We start from the raw sequence: 17,358 nt of genomic DNA, 5'->3' as shown, positions 1-17,358 counted from the left end.
ACCCAGTGCATGAGGCACATCAGGCAGTGCCTCTGTGCGCCAGCACCCAGCCAGAATTAAAGCTGCATGGATCATAAAGCTAAAACACAGTCAGAAAGCAAGCTTTCATTTCTAAGACAGACACGTAAAACTGATTCCAGTTAATTAAATGAAACAAAAAAAAAAACAAAAACAAAAAGAAAAACCCAAGAAGATTGCACATCTAGGTTTAATTCAGTCAGTGAGCAGTGTTGTGTGACACAAGTGTGTATAAACTAGAAACAAGATAAATCTCAAAAAGCCTTTAGATTTATCTGGCTCTCAGAGGTTCAACCCTATTGCCTACTATTGTCACACAAGTTTATGCTTTTGCATAGCCTATGTTCAGTCTGTGACTGAGTAAATCCTGTGCTGATAAAAATCCCAATCACATGTGTTTTCTTCCTCAGCACAGACCTGCAGCTATCCACCAGATACCATCAAGGTAAAGACTAAAACTGATTTTCCCTCCCCCCACCCCCACCCTCTGGGGCAACTGAGTCCAAAACATCCACATATTAGAAATACAAAGTGTCCATCGTGTTCCTGCAGAAGAAGGAAAAGCCTATAATCAGACTGTTTGCTTAGGATGCAGAAAAACACCAGTTTAAGCCTAGGTACAAAATAAGTGTATGCACAAAAAACTGAGATGCAGCCCCACTGTTGGGCAGCCAGTGGCCGAACAGACTGCACTACGCACTCATACTTTCTGAGGCTGAGTGTAATGCTGTCTGGCCCAAATCAGACAACTCAGGAGGCTGAACCTTGCGATGTTGTCTCAGTGAATGTCCTAAGCCACTGTGCAACTTACGGCTGTATGGGCGCTTCTCCCTCCTTCTCCTTCCCTTCTCTACTCAGATTTTTGGTAGCCAGTCTCTTGACTACTGGCATGTTTCCCGAAACTGTTTCAGTTTCAGCATGACATTTTCCAGAAGTCATTTAAATGGACTATTGCCATCAGATTCAGTAATAAAGAAATCTTCAGCAGAAAAAACACAGGGAGATTTAATACTTTGAGGCTTAAAGGGTTTTGGTTAATCTCTGCACTATAAAAAAATGGCAGATGTATCAACAAATGGCTAACTCTCTGTTGGAAAAGAATATGGTTTCCCCTTCCAGCGTCTCATGCCCTTTCAGGCTGCACATTTAGTTTCTGATAAATCAGAATGGAGCAAATGGTTGCATTGCAACTCAGGAAAGACTGGTAAGATAAACACACTTCCTGTTCATTTTACCTCCCTTTTTTGGGGTTAGATTTAGGAGTTCTGGCAATGCACCCCAGAGTAATTTAAGAGGTAACTCTATAACTTGGTGTCTGCCCTGCTTCTCTGCCCAAATTAATCATCCTGGAAGGCAGGGGTTAGGGAACAGCCACTTCTCAAATGTTGCACTTCACAGTCTTGTGGGTTATTTGTCTATGGCAGTTTGTGTGTATTAATATGCTGAGCTTAGAGGGGCAGGAGCTGAGTATCTGTGGTTTGCTGCCTCTGCTTTGTAAACAGTGAATTTTAGCAGAGGGTAAATGAAGTTGTCTCTTGAGTCCCTGATGACAAGCAATTCAACCAGAAGCCCTATGTACTGCAGAATAAAGTGCTGCCATTTAGCAGCCTGAGTTGGTTTGGTTTCGTTTCATTTTTGGTTTTTTGGGGTTTTTTTTTTTGTTTTTTTCAAACAAAGATAACAGCAGTAAAGCAAAAGTTGGTGCGCAGCAGATAAGAGGGTGTTTAGCAGAAAATTTTGAAGAAAGTGGGCAAGATGACAGAAAAGGGTGTGATGAAGTGAGCTCATCATTTGTACCTGTGAGTGTGGGATTGACTGTGGGGAAGAGGAGGGGGTGGAACTGTAATGGGGATCCTGCCAAGTATCTGTCTGGTTTTGAGAGTTTTTGATATCCCAAGAAAAAGCCCCAGAGCGTGGTTCGAAAACAGTCCTTGAAGGGATGTTAGTGCAAGAAGAAAAATGCCCCTTCTGTGTTAAATTTGGCCTGTGAATAATGTAAGTTTTCACACTTGCTCCATTGGTGTGTGGGATAAATCACTCCACCTCTGCACTTCAGCCTCCCTACTGATAAGAGAAGGCTGCTGATAACAGCCTTTCAAAACATGATGACTGGAAGGATTCTGGAAAATGTGACTCAGAGCAAGTCATGGTTAGGCCTCTGTGTTTGAAGGGACAAGAGATGCTCCAGACTTCACTCAATGGATTGAGAGCCACTCACTCATGAAAATTAAGAGCCTATCTGTTCTCATTTCGCAGGTACATTAAGAGAAATACTGCTGTCCTTCCATCTTTGCAATCATGACTAGGCAAGGAGAGAGCCATGCACTTGATGATAAGCAAGTGTATGCTGATTGTTCTACTCCTTAAAATTTCTGGAATTTCTACATCTCAAAACTTTATAAAGCCTCGAATCAAAAATCAGAATTTATTTTCACTGAAGTGTTCTCATGGTCAGGAGATCTTCCATGCAAAGCAGAATCTAAATAGACAATATGATTTGCATAAACTTGGAAAATTCAAGGCAAATTCTGCAGAAATTTTGTTTTAACATTGTCCTTCTTCTAGGCTTGAAAAAGATAAGCTAACACTTTGGAGTTTTTAACCCACGAAACAAAGACCTCTGTTCCACTTACAGACTGTGGAAGGTAACTACAAATGTCACCACAAACCCAGCAACACTCACTCAAAATACTGCCACTACTGCAGACAATGAAGGATAGCACTAATTACTGGCTTCAGTACCAAGTGCACTCAAATCAAGAACATAAGGGCAAACAAATTTTTAACTTCTCCAAGTACCTAATTAGGCTCCAAGTACTAGTCAGTGCACATTGGCCCTTTAGATTTAATGAGTCATCCTGCTAACTATTTAATGCACAATCACCCACAACGCATTAGCAAACACCTTCAGGAGGCAAAAGGAGGGACAAGTCTAAACAGAGTTGGGAAGGCATTTGCCCACACAATCTTACCTCCTCCTTCACTAATGGCTTTTCCTTCTCTTCCCTCTGTTCTCAAGGACAACATCAGGTGAGGGCTGCTGGGGAAGGGATTAGTCCTCCCTTCATCTCTGGAGAGGTCAGTCCTTCCAGGACAGTGCATCTCCTGAACAGCCACACACACACATGCACTTGGGGTCTTAATTACCTCCCAGACCCTACAGTCTCTCTGGCAGTTTGCTGTGACTCCTGTCCCTCCCTTTCTTCCTCTGTTTTCTTATGCTTTTTGTTCTGCCAGTCACCCTGACTCCCTTTCCTTCAGTTCCTTCCCTAAACACCCCATATTAAGTTTTGTTCAAATCCCAAATGCTCTCTGTTCACATGCATCGATAAAATGTTCCATGAAACTCTCCCTTCTTGCCCATCAGCTGCCATTCCCTGCTTGGGTGGATGTCACAGGGATGATCTGCTGCAAGGATGATTTCTCCCGGGATAGCCCTGGGGGGAGCCGGAGCCCGGGCTGATGCAGGCTGCCCGGCTCCATTAGCGCTGCTCTGCTCCCTCATGTGGTGATGAGCTTCCACCGTGTCAGCTCCGCCAAGCGGGGCCGTGGGTTGTTGAGCTCTCCAGATGTGCAGCCACAGCCCGGACAGCTGGGAAATGACCATGGATTTACAAACCTAACACTATATGAGTCATGAGTGTATGAGTCAACTGCATGAGTACAGGCTATACCAGATCTGCTCATGTCTCCAAACTTCTTCAGGGTGTAACCATACTGAAGCCTTGCTCTTTCTCTCATCCCCCTTTTCCCCCTCAGGAGCACGTTGCCAAAAAAGATTCTACAAATTCCGGTGAACTGTGGTACTCGACTGTCAGCCATGATGTAAAACATGAAATCTCTGTGATTAACAGCAATTATCAGACAGAATATGCACTTATCAGTGTGCCCGAGGGGAAGGCAAATGTCACCAGCCCTGAAGAGCATAGTGAATATGATGATGTCCTGGTAACTTAAAAGGTATTCTTTTGCCAGAGGGTATGCAGCCATGATGACCATCCTTCTGCTGTCAGGTCTTCAAACAAAAACCTCTCTTGTTACCAAGCTTACTCATTAGGCTACGTCTACCAGTCACTTATTATGAGACAAACCTGTCCATGAACAGCTGATCAGAGAAAGAACCATGGACTGGGTACAGGACTTGACAATTAAACCAGGAGGAATCAGTAGCAACTGTCACCATACGACAATGTTCCTCTATAGAAAATTAGGAGCTACAATATTTTAAGCAACTGAAGCTGTACATTCTTCTGGACTTTTAGAATACTTCTTTTTTAAAGGGGCCTTAAAGAACTACTGCTACAAATCTCAAAAATGCAATAATAACAGGGTCTTTCTGTTTGTTTGGGGAATGTTTCATGTTTTAAATTAAAGCATAAACCTTGTGTTAGATGCACTTATTCTTGTCCAAAATTTCTTTGACATGCTTGATTTGTACCATTATACAGTGGACAATGTTTATAAAGAACTCATTTCTCAAATGCCCCTCTCCCCCCTCTAATGTAACATTACTTGGCATGAAGTCTTAAAGCTGGAATTAAATAAAAAGCCTGAAAGCAATAAAATGCATGCAAAACAAATATTACACCCATGAGAATACTGTTGATACTGATGCTGAGAATTATCTCTCAGTGGCAGAAGTCCAGGTGCTGCTTCTGTGACACAATGCTTCCACAGCTCACTCCTGCTGGAGTCTCCAATTTAGCCTTCTGCAATGCTAGAGCACCACCTCCTCACGGCCCAGCTCCCCCTCTGCAAGCAGTCTGGACATGTGCAAAGGATTAAAACCAGGTGTTCGGCTGTTTACCAGAGCTCACAAAGTGATTACGTGCCTGTGTTCTTGCTTAAGCATGTTTTTTTGCTCCCTCCATTTTTGTAACAAAACAGTATGAACAGTTGAGTCTTGAACAGTTGAAAAGTTTTGAGTCTTCCTTTGTATGTGATTGCTGGCTGAAGCCCTGGCTTTATGGAGCAGTGCCTTTGTGACTCCCACCTGCCATTTCCATGCTGGGGATAGCCCATGGGCAAGTGCACGGAGCAGTGGATGGACACAGTGCAGCATGTGCAGGTATCATTGCTGTGGCAGGCAGCTGAGTCTGCCCAAAATTCATACTGGCTGCTGTAGGTACACAGATTACACCTGACATAGGATTTTAAAGGGCTGACTGTACACCCCACAAGCTGCTTTTTAACAATGTCTCAGTTGTCAAAGTCATTTAAGTATTATCTTCATTCCTTCTATTAAAATTAATATTGATCATTCACACAAAATATCATGGTGTAATAATGTGCTTTTAATTTATTTTTTAATTATTACTTGATGTAATAATGTGTTTTCCCACTGCTGTGTCTCTAATGGATTGAGTCATAATTAATTCACTTTTAAATTTTCTTTTACATGATCAATATACCTCACAGATATATAACCAGAAACTACTTTTTTTTGACACTTCCTTCAATGAGAGTTCAAAACCTAACTGGATGCAGTCTGTAAAGTCAGACATTTTTTGTTGAATATCCCATCTTAACTACAGCTCCACCTCCTTCTTTCCTGTGAGATTCTGGGGTAAAGGTACAGACATAGAGGAGGATGTCTGGGGAAAAAAAATGAATGCTTGACTCCTTTCTCAACTCTTAATGCCTATATAGGTATCACCAAAAAGTAGTTTAATCATTACATTATTTTTCAGTTCCTAGAATCAAGATAGGGAAGTGTTCAAGGAAAGGTCAGGTGTCTTGGTGAGAGCAGTAAGATTGAGCAGTATCTCAACAGCAATTTATTTCTTTGCCACTGGTACTTTCATGGCCTGCTGCTTTTGGGACAAGCCAAATAAACTATGACGTTTATCCTTCCCCAGCATAAGAATCAAAAGAAATCTCTCTTCTACCTGTATGCTGCATAGATTATTACAGCAAGAGAAATTATAGTTCATATATTTTACAAACCAAGAGAGAATCAGAATAAGCCGCAAATATGAGAGTCATGCAAACTACTAATTTGATCCAGAACATTTCCCAAGCTCAGTTTAAACGCATGCAACAACAATAACTATGAGTTTGAGCATATACCTCTGTCAGACATGCTTCATACAGCACAGCATTTAGAATTCCGATGACTATTTTCCAACTCACACAGTTGAAAGACTAGAGCTGCTAAAGAATGAAAACAGACACTTTGAGAGTAAAAAAGAAATAATTTAATGCACAATAACATTGTCAGATTACTCCTTAAATAAACTAGTAATATTAGAAAAACAATTTTCCATGACATTTCCAACAATACGAAATGCTTCTTAAAATAAAAGTTCTATCAAACAGTACTAACATTTATAAGACTATAAATAAATTACAAGGTGTAGTTCACTCACATGGTAGTGAATATGTTCCATTCTGCATAAAGGTGATGCTTAATTTTTATGTTATAGCCAGTTACTGCCTGTAACTTTTGTGCCACTCTGCCCTATGTCTTCTGCTCCAGCACCATCCTCTTGGCACTGATTAATCTCCTCTAGTCTGTCATCCACAAGAACAACTATTTACTCCCTTATTAAGGCAAATACCTTACATCTGTTCTTTTTTATCTACAGAGCTAGGTAGGAACTATAATTAAGAATATAGACTAGTCTTCAGATTTACAAAAACAGGTCAAGTATCTGTCTATTCACTAGTAGCAGTAGCTAACTGTAAAAGCACACTGCTAATTCAACCCTTTCAATATTCCTGTGACATTCAGCTGCATTAGTGAACAAGGCATGTCTCTTCGCGCTGTTGCTTTCTTCTTTTGTATTTCACATTGAAGAAGAGAAAAATAGAGCAAAGAGCACCTTATCCAAGGAGGCTGTAGGAAGAATAAGAAAATTATGAAAGCTAAAGCATTCTTAAGAAGCTAGTGCAAAGGCCTTGCATGTAATTAAAGAATACAAATACAAATATATGTACACACACACACATATATATGTATGTATTTAGGTTTTCAGGCTGTTTTACAAGGAAAGAGCAACAAGTAAATGTGGCATATGAAGTTTGGAGGGAAAAAAATAACATATTTGAATTTGAGTGGAAGTGAGCATTGAGGATGAATCTGTACACCTAATTTTGCATAAGCCAAGAGGAAAAGAAAGGAGCCATGTGCAAGACTGCTTTCAAAGCTCATGCAGAACATTCATATTTAATCATGAGGCATGACAAAGCAGAGCTTTCAAAGTCAACAGAGCATGCATCAAATACATTATTTTCTCAAGGGTGAAACGGATTACTGAGATACAGAAGAAGGAGGTGGTGGTGCTATAGCAATACAACACTGTCATAAATATACAACATTTTCCATTTACAGTATTGCACCACAGGCAGTATTTACAGGACAACAATTTTAGAAGTGTTTCTACCTAAGGAACAGTTCCCTGCCCTGGGATTACTTGTAGACAGGGAATCGCATCTCTTCTAGGTAGTGATGAAAATTAGGACTCTTTCCATAATTTCTCTGAAAGGTAAACAGTACTATATTAATATTAAAACAAAACTTTAAATAGTTATTTCAACATATTCTTTCCTGTCTCCTTTTATGCTGGAACTCAGGACATCCCTTTGGGAGTCCGGAGTTGCCGGGACCCCTGTCAGGGGGCTCAGAGACCCTGGCACACAGCCCAGAACACCAGCGGGTTCGATTAAGAACCATGGAGCAAATTGCCACCTTTACATGAAGACCTAAAAGCCACAGCAGTTTAAATAGTGTAATAATAAAGTTATCACAGGGTATAAATGTAGGTTTTGGGATTTTTAGTATAGGGGTTTTTGGGGACAAGATGGAGGGATTTGGGTGTGTCTAGCCTTTCTTCTTCTCCTTCTCTACCTCCATCTTCACTGGTGATGTTGGCACTTTTAGATTGGTTTAGAGTAGAAGCTCACTGTCTAACATAGGTGATAGGTATTGGAAAGTAATTGTAAATATTGTACACGTAGTTTTTAGTATATAAAGATAACACCGCCCTGGGAGCAGGCAGAGTGCCTCTGACTGTTCTGCTGAGTGGACCTTGGCAGGTCAGGAGAAAAAATTTTATAGATAAGATACAATAAGCAACCTTGAGACCGAGAAATGAAGAGCCCTGACTCCTTCTTCAGGCACCGGGCTGGGAAGGCAGACTTTTGAACTTTTCTCGGGGTCACTCTGACCAGCTAGAGACCCCTACACTTTTACACTACTTTTTCTAAGAATCCTGTCAATATATAAGGAATAAAATTCTTCTAAAAATTGTAACTCCTGACCTGTTGATCTCTTGTCCCTTGGTAAGAATCCCAAGAAAAACCAATACGAGTCAATTGCAAACCTTACTTACCTACACTGCAATGTTGAATTGTTAGCCAACGATTATTCTAAAAGCACATGAGGTGTGGCTCAGTAAATTGGCATTGGGGGGAGGCAGCTCCATGCATTGTTTTTAGTATAGCTTCAAAGCTCATGGGACTTTTATATGGGCATTTCTATCAGGACAAATTGGAATCACTACCTAGTTGCTGGTAGTGATTGCCTAGAAAACCTGGAAGAATGAACATTTGTTTCCTTTAAAGGTATTTCTGTACATAATAAATTTCCCAGAAAACTACAGAAAGACAAAAATCGGGACTCTTATTCATGCCTTGGATTGTGACGGTGTTCACAGGGGTCCCAGGATGAAGGAAGAGACGAGAATGTTGACTCCATGTTTCGGAAGGCTTGATATATTATTTTATGATATATATTATATTTAGACTATACTAAAAGAATAGAAGAAAGGATTTCATTGGAAGGCTAGCTAAGAATTGAAAAAGAATGATAACAAAGGCTTGTGTCTGACCGAGACAGTCTGGACAGCTGGATTGGCATTGGCCATTATTTGGAAACAACCGCATGAGACCAATCACAGATCCACCTGTTGCATTCCCCAGCAGCAGATAATCATTGTTTACATTTGTTCCTGAGGCCTCTCAGCTTCTCAGGAGAAAAAATCCTGAGGAAAGGATTTTTCATAAAACATATCTGTGACATTGGATTAAATTTTTTTTTTTAGCATTTAAAACCAAATGTACAATAAGGAGAACTATTTTAAATTATTTGTCTCCCCATTATGGTACACATACATACCAGGAGAATTTTTCTGTACAGATAAAATGCAATATTAAATCAGAAAAGTTTGGTTGGAGTCCACAGCTAACCAGTCTCATCACTATTCCCTTTCTCATCAGAGAACAAAACCGTGAGTCCCAGGTTTTAGGTTAAGCATATTAAGACTTTCTGAAAGCTATTTTAAAATATTCTTAATACTGTTATGCAAATCATATATACTAATGAATCTCAAGATCTTTCTAGAAATATTTCCCTCCTTTCCCATAAATACTTCTGCTCTTTGTAAAGAAACAGTTTCTCTAAGGTACAGCACTTACATGTGAGAGAAATTGGGTCGAGCTTTAACCTGTCACATTCAGATGTCCCAGGATTAAGAGTATCTTCATCATAAATATTTTGACGTAAAATGCTCCTTATAAAATCTGGGTTCATACTGTTTTCCATAAATCCCTCTGTTGATAGTGGTACAGAAAACACTAGCTGATAAATTACAGTGGAGCTTTCATTACTGAAAAACAAAGTCAAGGATGAATGTCTTCAAGTGTCAACAGGATCTTTTCTTCTTTTTTTTGAAAGACTGACTATTCATATCAATGTTGGGATGGATTTAAAAAAAAAAAATCCCCAAGAAAAGCATTATGAAAGAAAACTGCCAAAGATGCCAGTTCCTGCCTCCCCCCGCCTTCTCAGAACAGCTCTTGAAACTGGGTATGTACTTGAAGCCAGCCAGAGACATGTTTTCAAAACCATGAGGGGCAATTGGACATGTGTTCTGATCGGATGCAGTTTTCAGTACTGGTGTTTCACAATAAGCTACTGAAAAGACGTGTTGCAATATCCTTGTGCATAGATTCACTAGAAACCTGTGGGAAGGTTTATTTTCTTGCTATCGGTATCTGGGACCACGCAGCTGTGCTCCTGACTCAGCTCTGGAGTGGATTACACTAACCAGTGAACTGGAGACCATCTGTAGAGATTTCATTTTTTGTGGTCTACCAAAACTGACTACAATTCAACAGCTATCTTCTATACTCACAGAATTCAAAACATTTTCAAAAAGTACTTGAATGGGGGGAAATAAAAGGAAAGAAAGAGAGGGAGAGAGTAAGAAAGAGACATCAAAGAGGCAGAGAGTGTTATTATCCAATCAATATCTGCGTAGAACCACAGCTTTGTACTTGATGGTCTAAATCATAGTTAGTACCCATAGGGCTTAGGAGCTACAGTTCACTGTTGAACAAAGCTAGCATGCTCAAGGCTGGCAGGGCAAGGGAGCATATTCCTCAAGGGAGCAAAGTGCCTTTGCAACTGCTATTTGCCACATTGCAATGGGGCTATTTGTCTGCCATTGCTATCTCAAAGGACCTGGGACTTTGCAAAACTACTTCCCTTGATTTTGTCCTGTCTAATTTCTTTTGTAAGAGTTCTTTCTCAGAAGTCCTTGGGAAAGCTATCTGTCTTCCCTTGCCTTCCTGCTATCTCTCCATGACAGGAGACATGTATATTCCTCTTGCCTTTATATCTTTTGGGAACAAAATGATTCTCTCCTCCCTATGAACCATGTTTTATATATTTAAGATTATTTAAACTACATCAATCTTAAGCATCTCCAGCAATTAATTTTCCTTTTAATAAATATCCTTGAATATGTTTATTAAGGGCTGAAATCGGAACCAAAGATAACAGAGATTATACTTCACAGCAACAATATGTTCCTGTCATTATATAATTTTAGCAGCATTTACCATTTACACCAGATGATCCTTTGACCAGTTTTCACTGCCTATACACATAATTTTCCCCAAACAACCCTATTTTTCAGAGATTTTAATATTGTACATATTTACATAAGTACATGTATGTCTCATTAAAAGCCTGTAATTTTCAGGTAACTTTGGGCAAAGAAATTGCTTACCTGAAAGAAATCACTTGAGCTGACCTAAAGTAATGTCCTAAAGCCGGAGATGAGCTGTAGACCTCTGTTAGCTGAGAGAGAGAGAGAAATTATTTCTTCTATTCAATCTCTTTTTTGCCCTCACAAAGAAAAAAAAAACACAGCAAATCATTCTTACAAAGTGCTTTAAGGAGCACAAAAACAGGCACTGAAGGTCAAATAAAAGCAAATATCTGCCCTGGAAAAGGTAGAGAGTAATTTAAATTTGACAGACAAGTTAATTGTACATTTGAGTGACTGGTATGTAACCTTAACACAAGGAGGGCACTCAAGGTGAACTAAAAGCATGTGCTCATGTTGCTATGTGCAACTAAAGCTATTGGGTTTGGGATCTAATTAGTACCAAAAGGCTCTTCTAACTCTTACTTTGTGGGGGAGAGGGTCTCTGTCTTGAGATTGCCTTCCCACCATGTCCAAATGATAACTGCCATGTATGCTGAGCATGTTTCAGCTGTAATTCAGAGCTGTGCTGGCTCAGCAGAAATCACAGCTATAAACCCAGGCTGTAACCATGTACTCATAAGAGTACAACACATATTATTTGTGGACCTGCAAATGACTGAGTTGCTAGACAGAGAAACAGAAACTTAAAAGGCAAAACACTGAAGCAGAATCAACTTTGCCAAGAATCACACAAACACTTACCCTCTTAGTAATGTCCTCGGAGGAGAAGTGTGGAAGACCACACAATAACTCCAATGTTCCTGAAAAATTGTGAAAATTTCCATTGCTTAGTAATTCATCGGGATCCCAGAAGTCATCTTCATCTGTGTAAACATCTAATAATTAAAAGGAGATAGAAAGGGAAGAAAAAAGTTTCAGATAGCTGAAGTATTGAAAAACAATCCTCTTGGCTTTCTACACGGTGGCCTTGTCATAGATTTCTTAGGTAAGGACTGACTGGGAAAGACAGAAAGAAAGTGCAAGTCACCTGAAAAAAAAGTGACATCACCTGGAAGTCAATCACCAACCTCCATTAGCAAAAGTCATCTGCTCTGGGAGTTTGACAGACAATGACCCCATGGGACCTATGTCATCCACGGCACTTGTTCCAACATTACAAACATAATTTTCATCCTCATATCCAAATCTCTTCTTGTGATATTTTCTCACTTAGCTACAAACTAGAATTGTCATCTGATCAGGATACAAGTTGCTTGCCGCCTGCTAAGATAAAAGCATTCACAACAACTACTGAACTACAATACCACCCTCTGTAGTCAGTATCCCAGTTCCTTCAGCAGTTTACTGAAGGACATTAAAGGATGTTATTGTTGCATTTGTGTTCTATTAGAGCATACATATTGCATGTTTGTATTACTGTAGCCAAGAGCAAGATACTTACTAGAATAAAGAATTAGGCTGATGAGAATGACCAGGAAGATCACTAGAAATATCGTAGATATAGCCATCCATAGTTTACACTTCCAGAAAATTACATTCCTGCATGATTTCCAGGGATCTCTCTCCTAGGTATAAAAGAGAAGGGCATATTGATTAATCAAATAAGGCAGGAAAAAAATACTGAAAAATGTCTCTGCTGTCACACTTAGAAACAAAACCCCCACATAGATGGGAGAACCTCATTGGTAAGCAATGCCCTACATCAGCGGTTCCCAGCCTTGACTACCGCTGCAGGAGAAAATGCAGACCTAGAGAAGGTAAAGGACATTCACTTGAGAGAGATCATTCCCCTTTGCGCAGAAGTTCCAACACCTGAATGGCCCGTAAAGCTAAAGTACTGCAAAGGTGATTTCTTGGCTCCATGTTTGTTTTTTTTTAACTACGTGAATTAAATCTGCATATTCCACAAGCACTCCTTTTAATGTTTTTTATCTCTCCCAACTAATATGGTGTCTCTGTAGGTATTTCCAAAATCATTCACCTCTGCAGCATTGATGATATCAACCTGCATAGCTTCTGGATGCCAGCACCCAATGCAAAGGTTATGCTATTCAATAGATACTATTGCATTAAACCCTCAGTAAAATAATTGAGACTTTTATAGCTGACTTACTTTTTCTTCAGAAGACTAGAAACTTGAAGGCTATTAAGCGTATTTAACAGAGTTTAATGCAAATCTCACCTGTTCTATGAGGTCAAAAGAAAACCAGTCAAAGCAATTGTGAAGGTATGTACATTCATATACATTCATATGGGAAAGAAAGGACAATATTTAATTTTTAATAAGACTGAAAACTATGAAAGAAATTAGTCTTTTAATTAGTTAATCCAGCAAGATAACAATTTAAAAAAAAAAGGGGGGGGGGGAAGAGTAAGCTTAGGTGATGGCAAAACAGATAACTTCATCTGTTTTGTTCCACAGCCAGAAGAATCTGAAGATTGAAGCAAGGCTTGAATTTATAAGCAGACCATGCTGTCTTTTTAATTACTCCTCTCCCTCCCTCTCCATCCACCATAAAGGTAGTAATAAACTCTACGTCCTTTTTGTCATCAGTAGCAGGTAAGGAAAAGCACGTGCTGTAGGTTGTCTGGGTCACACACATGCAGATTGGCAGGAACCAGCTGCTGCTGGAGGCAATAATCCAGGTTTCCTTCCTTTACTTTTTGAACTTTCTAAGAACACAGAATAACACAGAGACTTTGACTGAATTTGACTGAATTGAGCAGCTGGCTAAAAGCTTCTATGTGGTGGTAGGGAACAGGGAGAGAAAACAGACACACAGAGAAAGCACTTATAAGAGAGAAACAGAGGCAGAAAAAAGAAAACACTCTCTAGGAAAAGGAAAACACTCTCTGTAGACACCTCGGCACACAGAATTTTGCTCTGTTGGAGCATGAAAGGCAAACACTGAGTATGGTTTTGTTTACAGCATGCTTTCAGCTGTCATCACATTTACTTTTTTTTTTTGTTATTTGATTTTTAAAATATTTTATAAATATATATATATACATATTATAGAAGTATGAATTTCAATTTAATACTTAACACTAGCATATAGTTTTGTATTTTAAAAAATTTTAAAAGCCAGTAACTGCTGCCTAGAGTGCAACTATGAAATCAGCCATAGTCTTACTCAGTTGAGACAGGCAGCTATCAAGCCCAAGTTTTGATTGAGCCACCATATAGTAAAATCAGGACCCCTGACTAAGGGAAATTATTTGCATCTGACTCCAAGACTTCAGAATGCTGAATACTCGCTTTATTAACACTATATTATATTACATTATACTATACTATAACTATACTACAAAGAATACTAAGGAATACTTACCACTAACTAACAACTCGTGATTGTCTGCAGACCAACAGTCCACACAGCTTGGACCTGATTACCTAATTAACATAAACAATCTCCACCAGAATCCAATTACCAAATTCCTTCAAGTAAACAACCTTTCGAAAGCATTCCAAAAGTGCAAAGCACCAGGAGCAGCAAGCAGAGATAAAAATTGTTTGTCCTCTCTGCTTCTCCAGGAAAAAACCTGAGAGAGAGAATTATGTCTGTCTCTGTTCAGAGGGCATGTGAATACCATACCACCACATGTTTAGACTATCACAAAACACAACTCTTAATCGCACATAGCAAACTGGCTCGATCCCAAGAAAACATTCAGCTCCACAACTAGTCCAACACCTTCCGAACTTTGCCAATAGGCCAGGAGGGAGCAACAGCAGCAGAGAAGTTCTCTCCCTGGTGGACAGGACAGCTCTGATTAACCTGCCAGCTGAGCAGAAAGCAGAACATTGTAACCTCCAGCAGTCTGTATAGGATGGGAAGCCACCTGCTATATCAGCATAAAGAAAGCTCAAATGAAAACTCAGCTTTGGAAAGGGGAAGGATAAACCCAAGGGTAAGGTTTCTCGGATAGTCCAGCAGACCTAGCTGACCCCTGGCTCTCCTCCCCCCTCTGCTGCTCCTCTTTGCACCTCCTGGAATGTGTCTGGCCCCGCAGCGAGCTGATTCAGCTTTCCAGACCACAGGAGAAGTAACTTGACCCCTGACACAAGAGAACAAAGGGGTTTTTTGCGGAGTAAATCAGCCTCAGAGGTGGGCAGCGGGGCTCCCCCAGGGAAGCAGTGAAGTCACAGGAGGGGGAAGGGACGGGCGGTGCCTCTGGCAGACAGCTCCCGGCGGAGTCAGCCGTGCCCACAGAAGAGCGGGAAACGTCTTCACACCACCACAAATACTCCTGCAGTAAGTAGTATAATTCACTGTACAGCAATCACGTGTGAATATGTTATTCCTCTGCCAGAATTAGTCTGTTTCTGTAGCTTTAAACTAGGGACTAGGAGCTACCTGCCTTAGGATTCACGTGCTGATCTTAACTGAGGGTTTGGAGCAATCTGTTCATACAAATTCATTAAGGTTAGCAACTGAAAATTACTCAGAGATAAAGAGAATCCAGCATGCTCTGTTCGAGGACATCTTATTTTTGTTTGGTAGCACTGTTTTCTGGTTAACTTCTACTGAAGGAAAGCCTGGTTTTAAAACTTATTTCAACTTTTCTCTTTTCTGGTTTTGAGCCCAATCCCACTGATAGCACATTAGAAGAGAAAACAAAACTCAGAGAACCAATTACAGTTTCACTTCCTAAATTAATGCTTAAAATCCCACTCTCAGAACACTTAATTGATAAGGAAAAAGAATTACATTTAATGTTTTTTTTAGCCTCTTTCCCTCTACCTCAAACAGGAAATTAAATCACCCCTACAAAATGTTCCTTCAAGTGTCATTTCTCTTGCTGTGTAGTATTTCCCCCCACCGGAAGGATCTAATGACCAAATGAAATTCCTACCTTTCTCTTTCGAGCATTTAGAGGCTTGTCACGATCAGTCTCACTTTCCTCCACGTTATGTTCCCGTAATTCAATAATCTCATGCTCCTGAGCAGAGCTCTGGCTTTTCATTGCTTCTGTCTCGGAAGAGGCTCCTCTGCGAGGACCTCTGTCTCTGAAGTGAGCACGGAGCCAGCTCATTTCCTTCTTGTTTCAGCTGCAAATATGGTCAGTAGCAGGTCTGACACGAGGCTGCAAACAGGAAGAGTGGAGATAGTGTTCACAGGAGAGGTCTCAAAATACTGTTAAATTAGGGGAATTCCTTGGAAGAGCAAATAAAGTCGGCTGCCCTAGCTGCAGAGAAAGGGAAGGCAGAGGAAGTATCGATTTGCATAGCCGTGAGAACTCTGACTCTCAGCTATGCAATACTGGGTTTTCTGGTTTGCCTACCTTCCTGTACCAGCCCTTGACAAGCAAGTGACTAAACCTTTAGCAATGCTGGGACGGTTTTGAGAGGAACCAGTGTTTCCTCTGCTGCTGTCAGCCAAAACAATAAAATGTTATTACTGTTATCCATGCAGCTAAACAGATGCGGTGCTGAACAGCACAAACAGAGGAAAAGTTCATAGAGCATGTTGTTTGCTTAGGCTGGGACTCTGTCAACACTTGTGATTCTAGTCTCCCTCTATAGTTAATAAAGAAATGAACACTAATGACCTTTGTGCTATAAATTGTTCTCCCTCTAGCTATTATACCGCCTAAAATCATATCTAGTGTTAAAGATCCATTATCCTTAGTATCTTAAGTATCTTTTAACATACTATTCAGCCCAAACTTGAGAAGCTACTTTCAGGTAAAAAAAACCCAGAGGACATAGATAAAGAGAAAGATGGGCTTCAATTTCAATCTGTGCTATACAGGACATGTTTTTATGAAACAACCATGGTGATTTGGTCTGCACTAGCTTCCCACATGCAGTCTCATGTGCACTTGGAGTCACTCACAGCAGCTGACTGTAGCCAGGGGCTGATTACAACCCCAGCCTCCTAAATATCCTTGATCCTGTGGTGGAACCTGGTGCGTTTTGTTCATGTTCTGTTCACTAAAGGGCTAAAGATAGAGGGAATAAAACACTTAGACCTAAAACCACGTGTAACCAAAACCGCATACAATCACAAGTATATTCTTGCTTAATAAATGCTTGCTTAAAATATTCTTGTTTAATAAATGCTTGCTCAATAAACCATAAGTTCTAGAATTTTAGGCATGACCACTAAATAAGGAGAAGTCGACCAGAGGAAGACCGAGGAAGACTAGCAGCCTTCATCAGACGGCTACCAGCAGAGGACGACCCCTTAGCAACAAGAAGACAGATGCGCAGAGTACTTTCTGGACACATCACCAACGAGAAGAGATACAGTATAAAAATTAGACTGTATCGAATAGTGGGTGCGGCAGTCCTTGGCCAGCGGAGGCTCCCCTGTCGCCCAGCGCTGATTTTGCTTATGCCTTGCTTGCTGTAATTAATAAATTCCAATTGGACTAA

At 40.2% G+C, this 17,358-nt stretch overlaps 1 protein-coding gene and 1 long non-coding RNA gene across 16 annotated transcripts in view; one reads left to right on the top strand and one right to left on the bottom strand.

The window, feature by feature from the left end:
* C2H3orf52 (chromosome 2 C3orf52 homolog) overlaps positions 1 to 16,236 on the bottom strand; it is a 27,461-nt gene extending 11,225 nt beyond the window's left edge. For 8 of the 15 annotated variants that reach the window (XR_009485222.1, XR_009485225.1, XR_009485224.1 and 5 more), the window contains exons 1-6: positions 15,834 to 16,235; positions 12,418 to 12,541; positions 11,718 to 11,851; positions 11,034 to 11,104; positions 7,404 to 9,626; positions 6,088 to 6,171 (exon numbers count right to left, since the gene is read on the bottom strand). Coding sequence is in view for 3 of the 15 variants with exons in the window: in XM_059837822.1 (XP_059693805.1) it covers positions 9,347 to 9,626; positions 11,034 to 11,104; positions 11,718 to 11,851; positions 12,418 to 12,541; positions 15,834 to 16,013 (789 nt within the window). In the remaining 12 variants the exon portion in view is untranslated. Of the gene's footprint in view, positions 1 to 6,087; positions 6,172 to 6,192; positions 9,627 to 11,033; positions 11,105 to 11,717; positions 11,852 to 12,417; positions 12,542 to 15,833 lie in introns of those variants that run through there. The other 7 variants (XR_009485236.1, XR_009485237.1, XR_009485234.1 and 4 more) reach the window with 7 other exon arrangements.
* On the top strand, positions 12,537 to 17,358 carry LOC132323082 (uncharacterized). The gene is made up of 2 exons (XR_009485240.1): positions 12,537 to 15,232; positions 17,063 to 17,358. It is a non-coding gene; the product is annotated as an uncharacterized LOC132323082 (long non-coding RNA).

The sequence above is a fragment of the Haemorhous mexicanus genome, chromosome 2, assembly GCF_027477595.1.
Source record: "Haemorhous mexicanus isolate bHaeMex1 chromosome 2, bHaeMex1.pri, whole genome shotgun sequence".
NCBI lineage: Eukaryota > Metazoa > Chordata > Aves > Passeriformes > Fringillidae > Haemorhous > Haemorhous mexicanus.
This window is presented reverse-complemented; position numbering and strand designations above follow the sequence as displayed.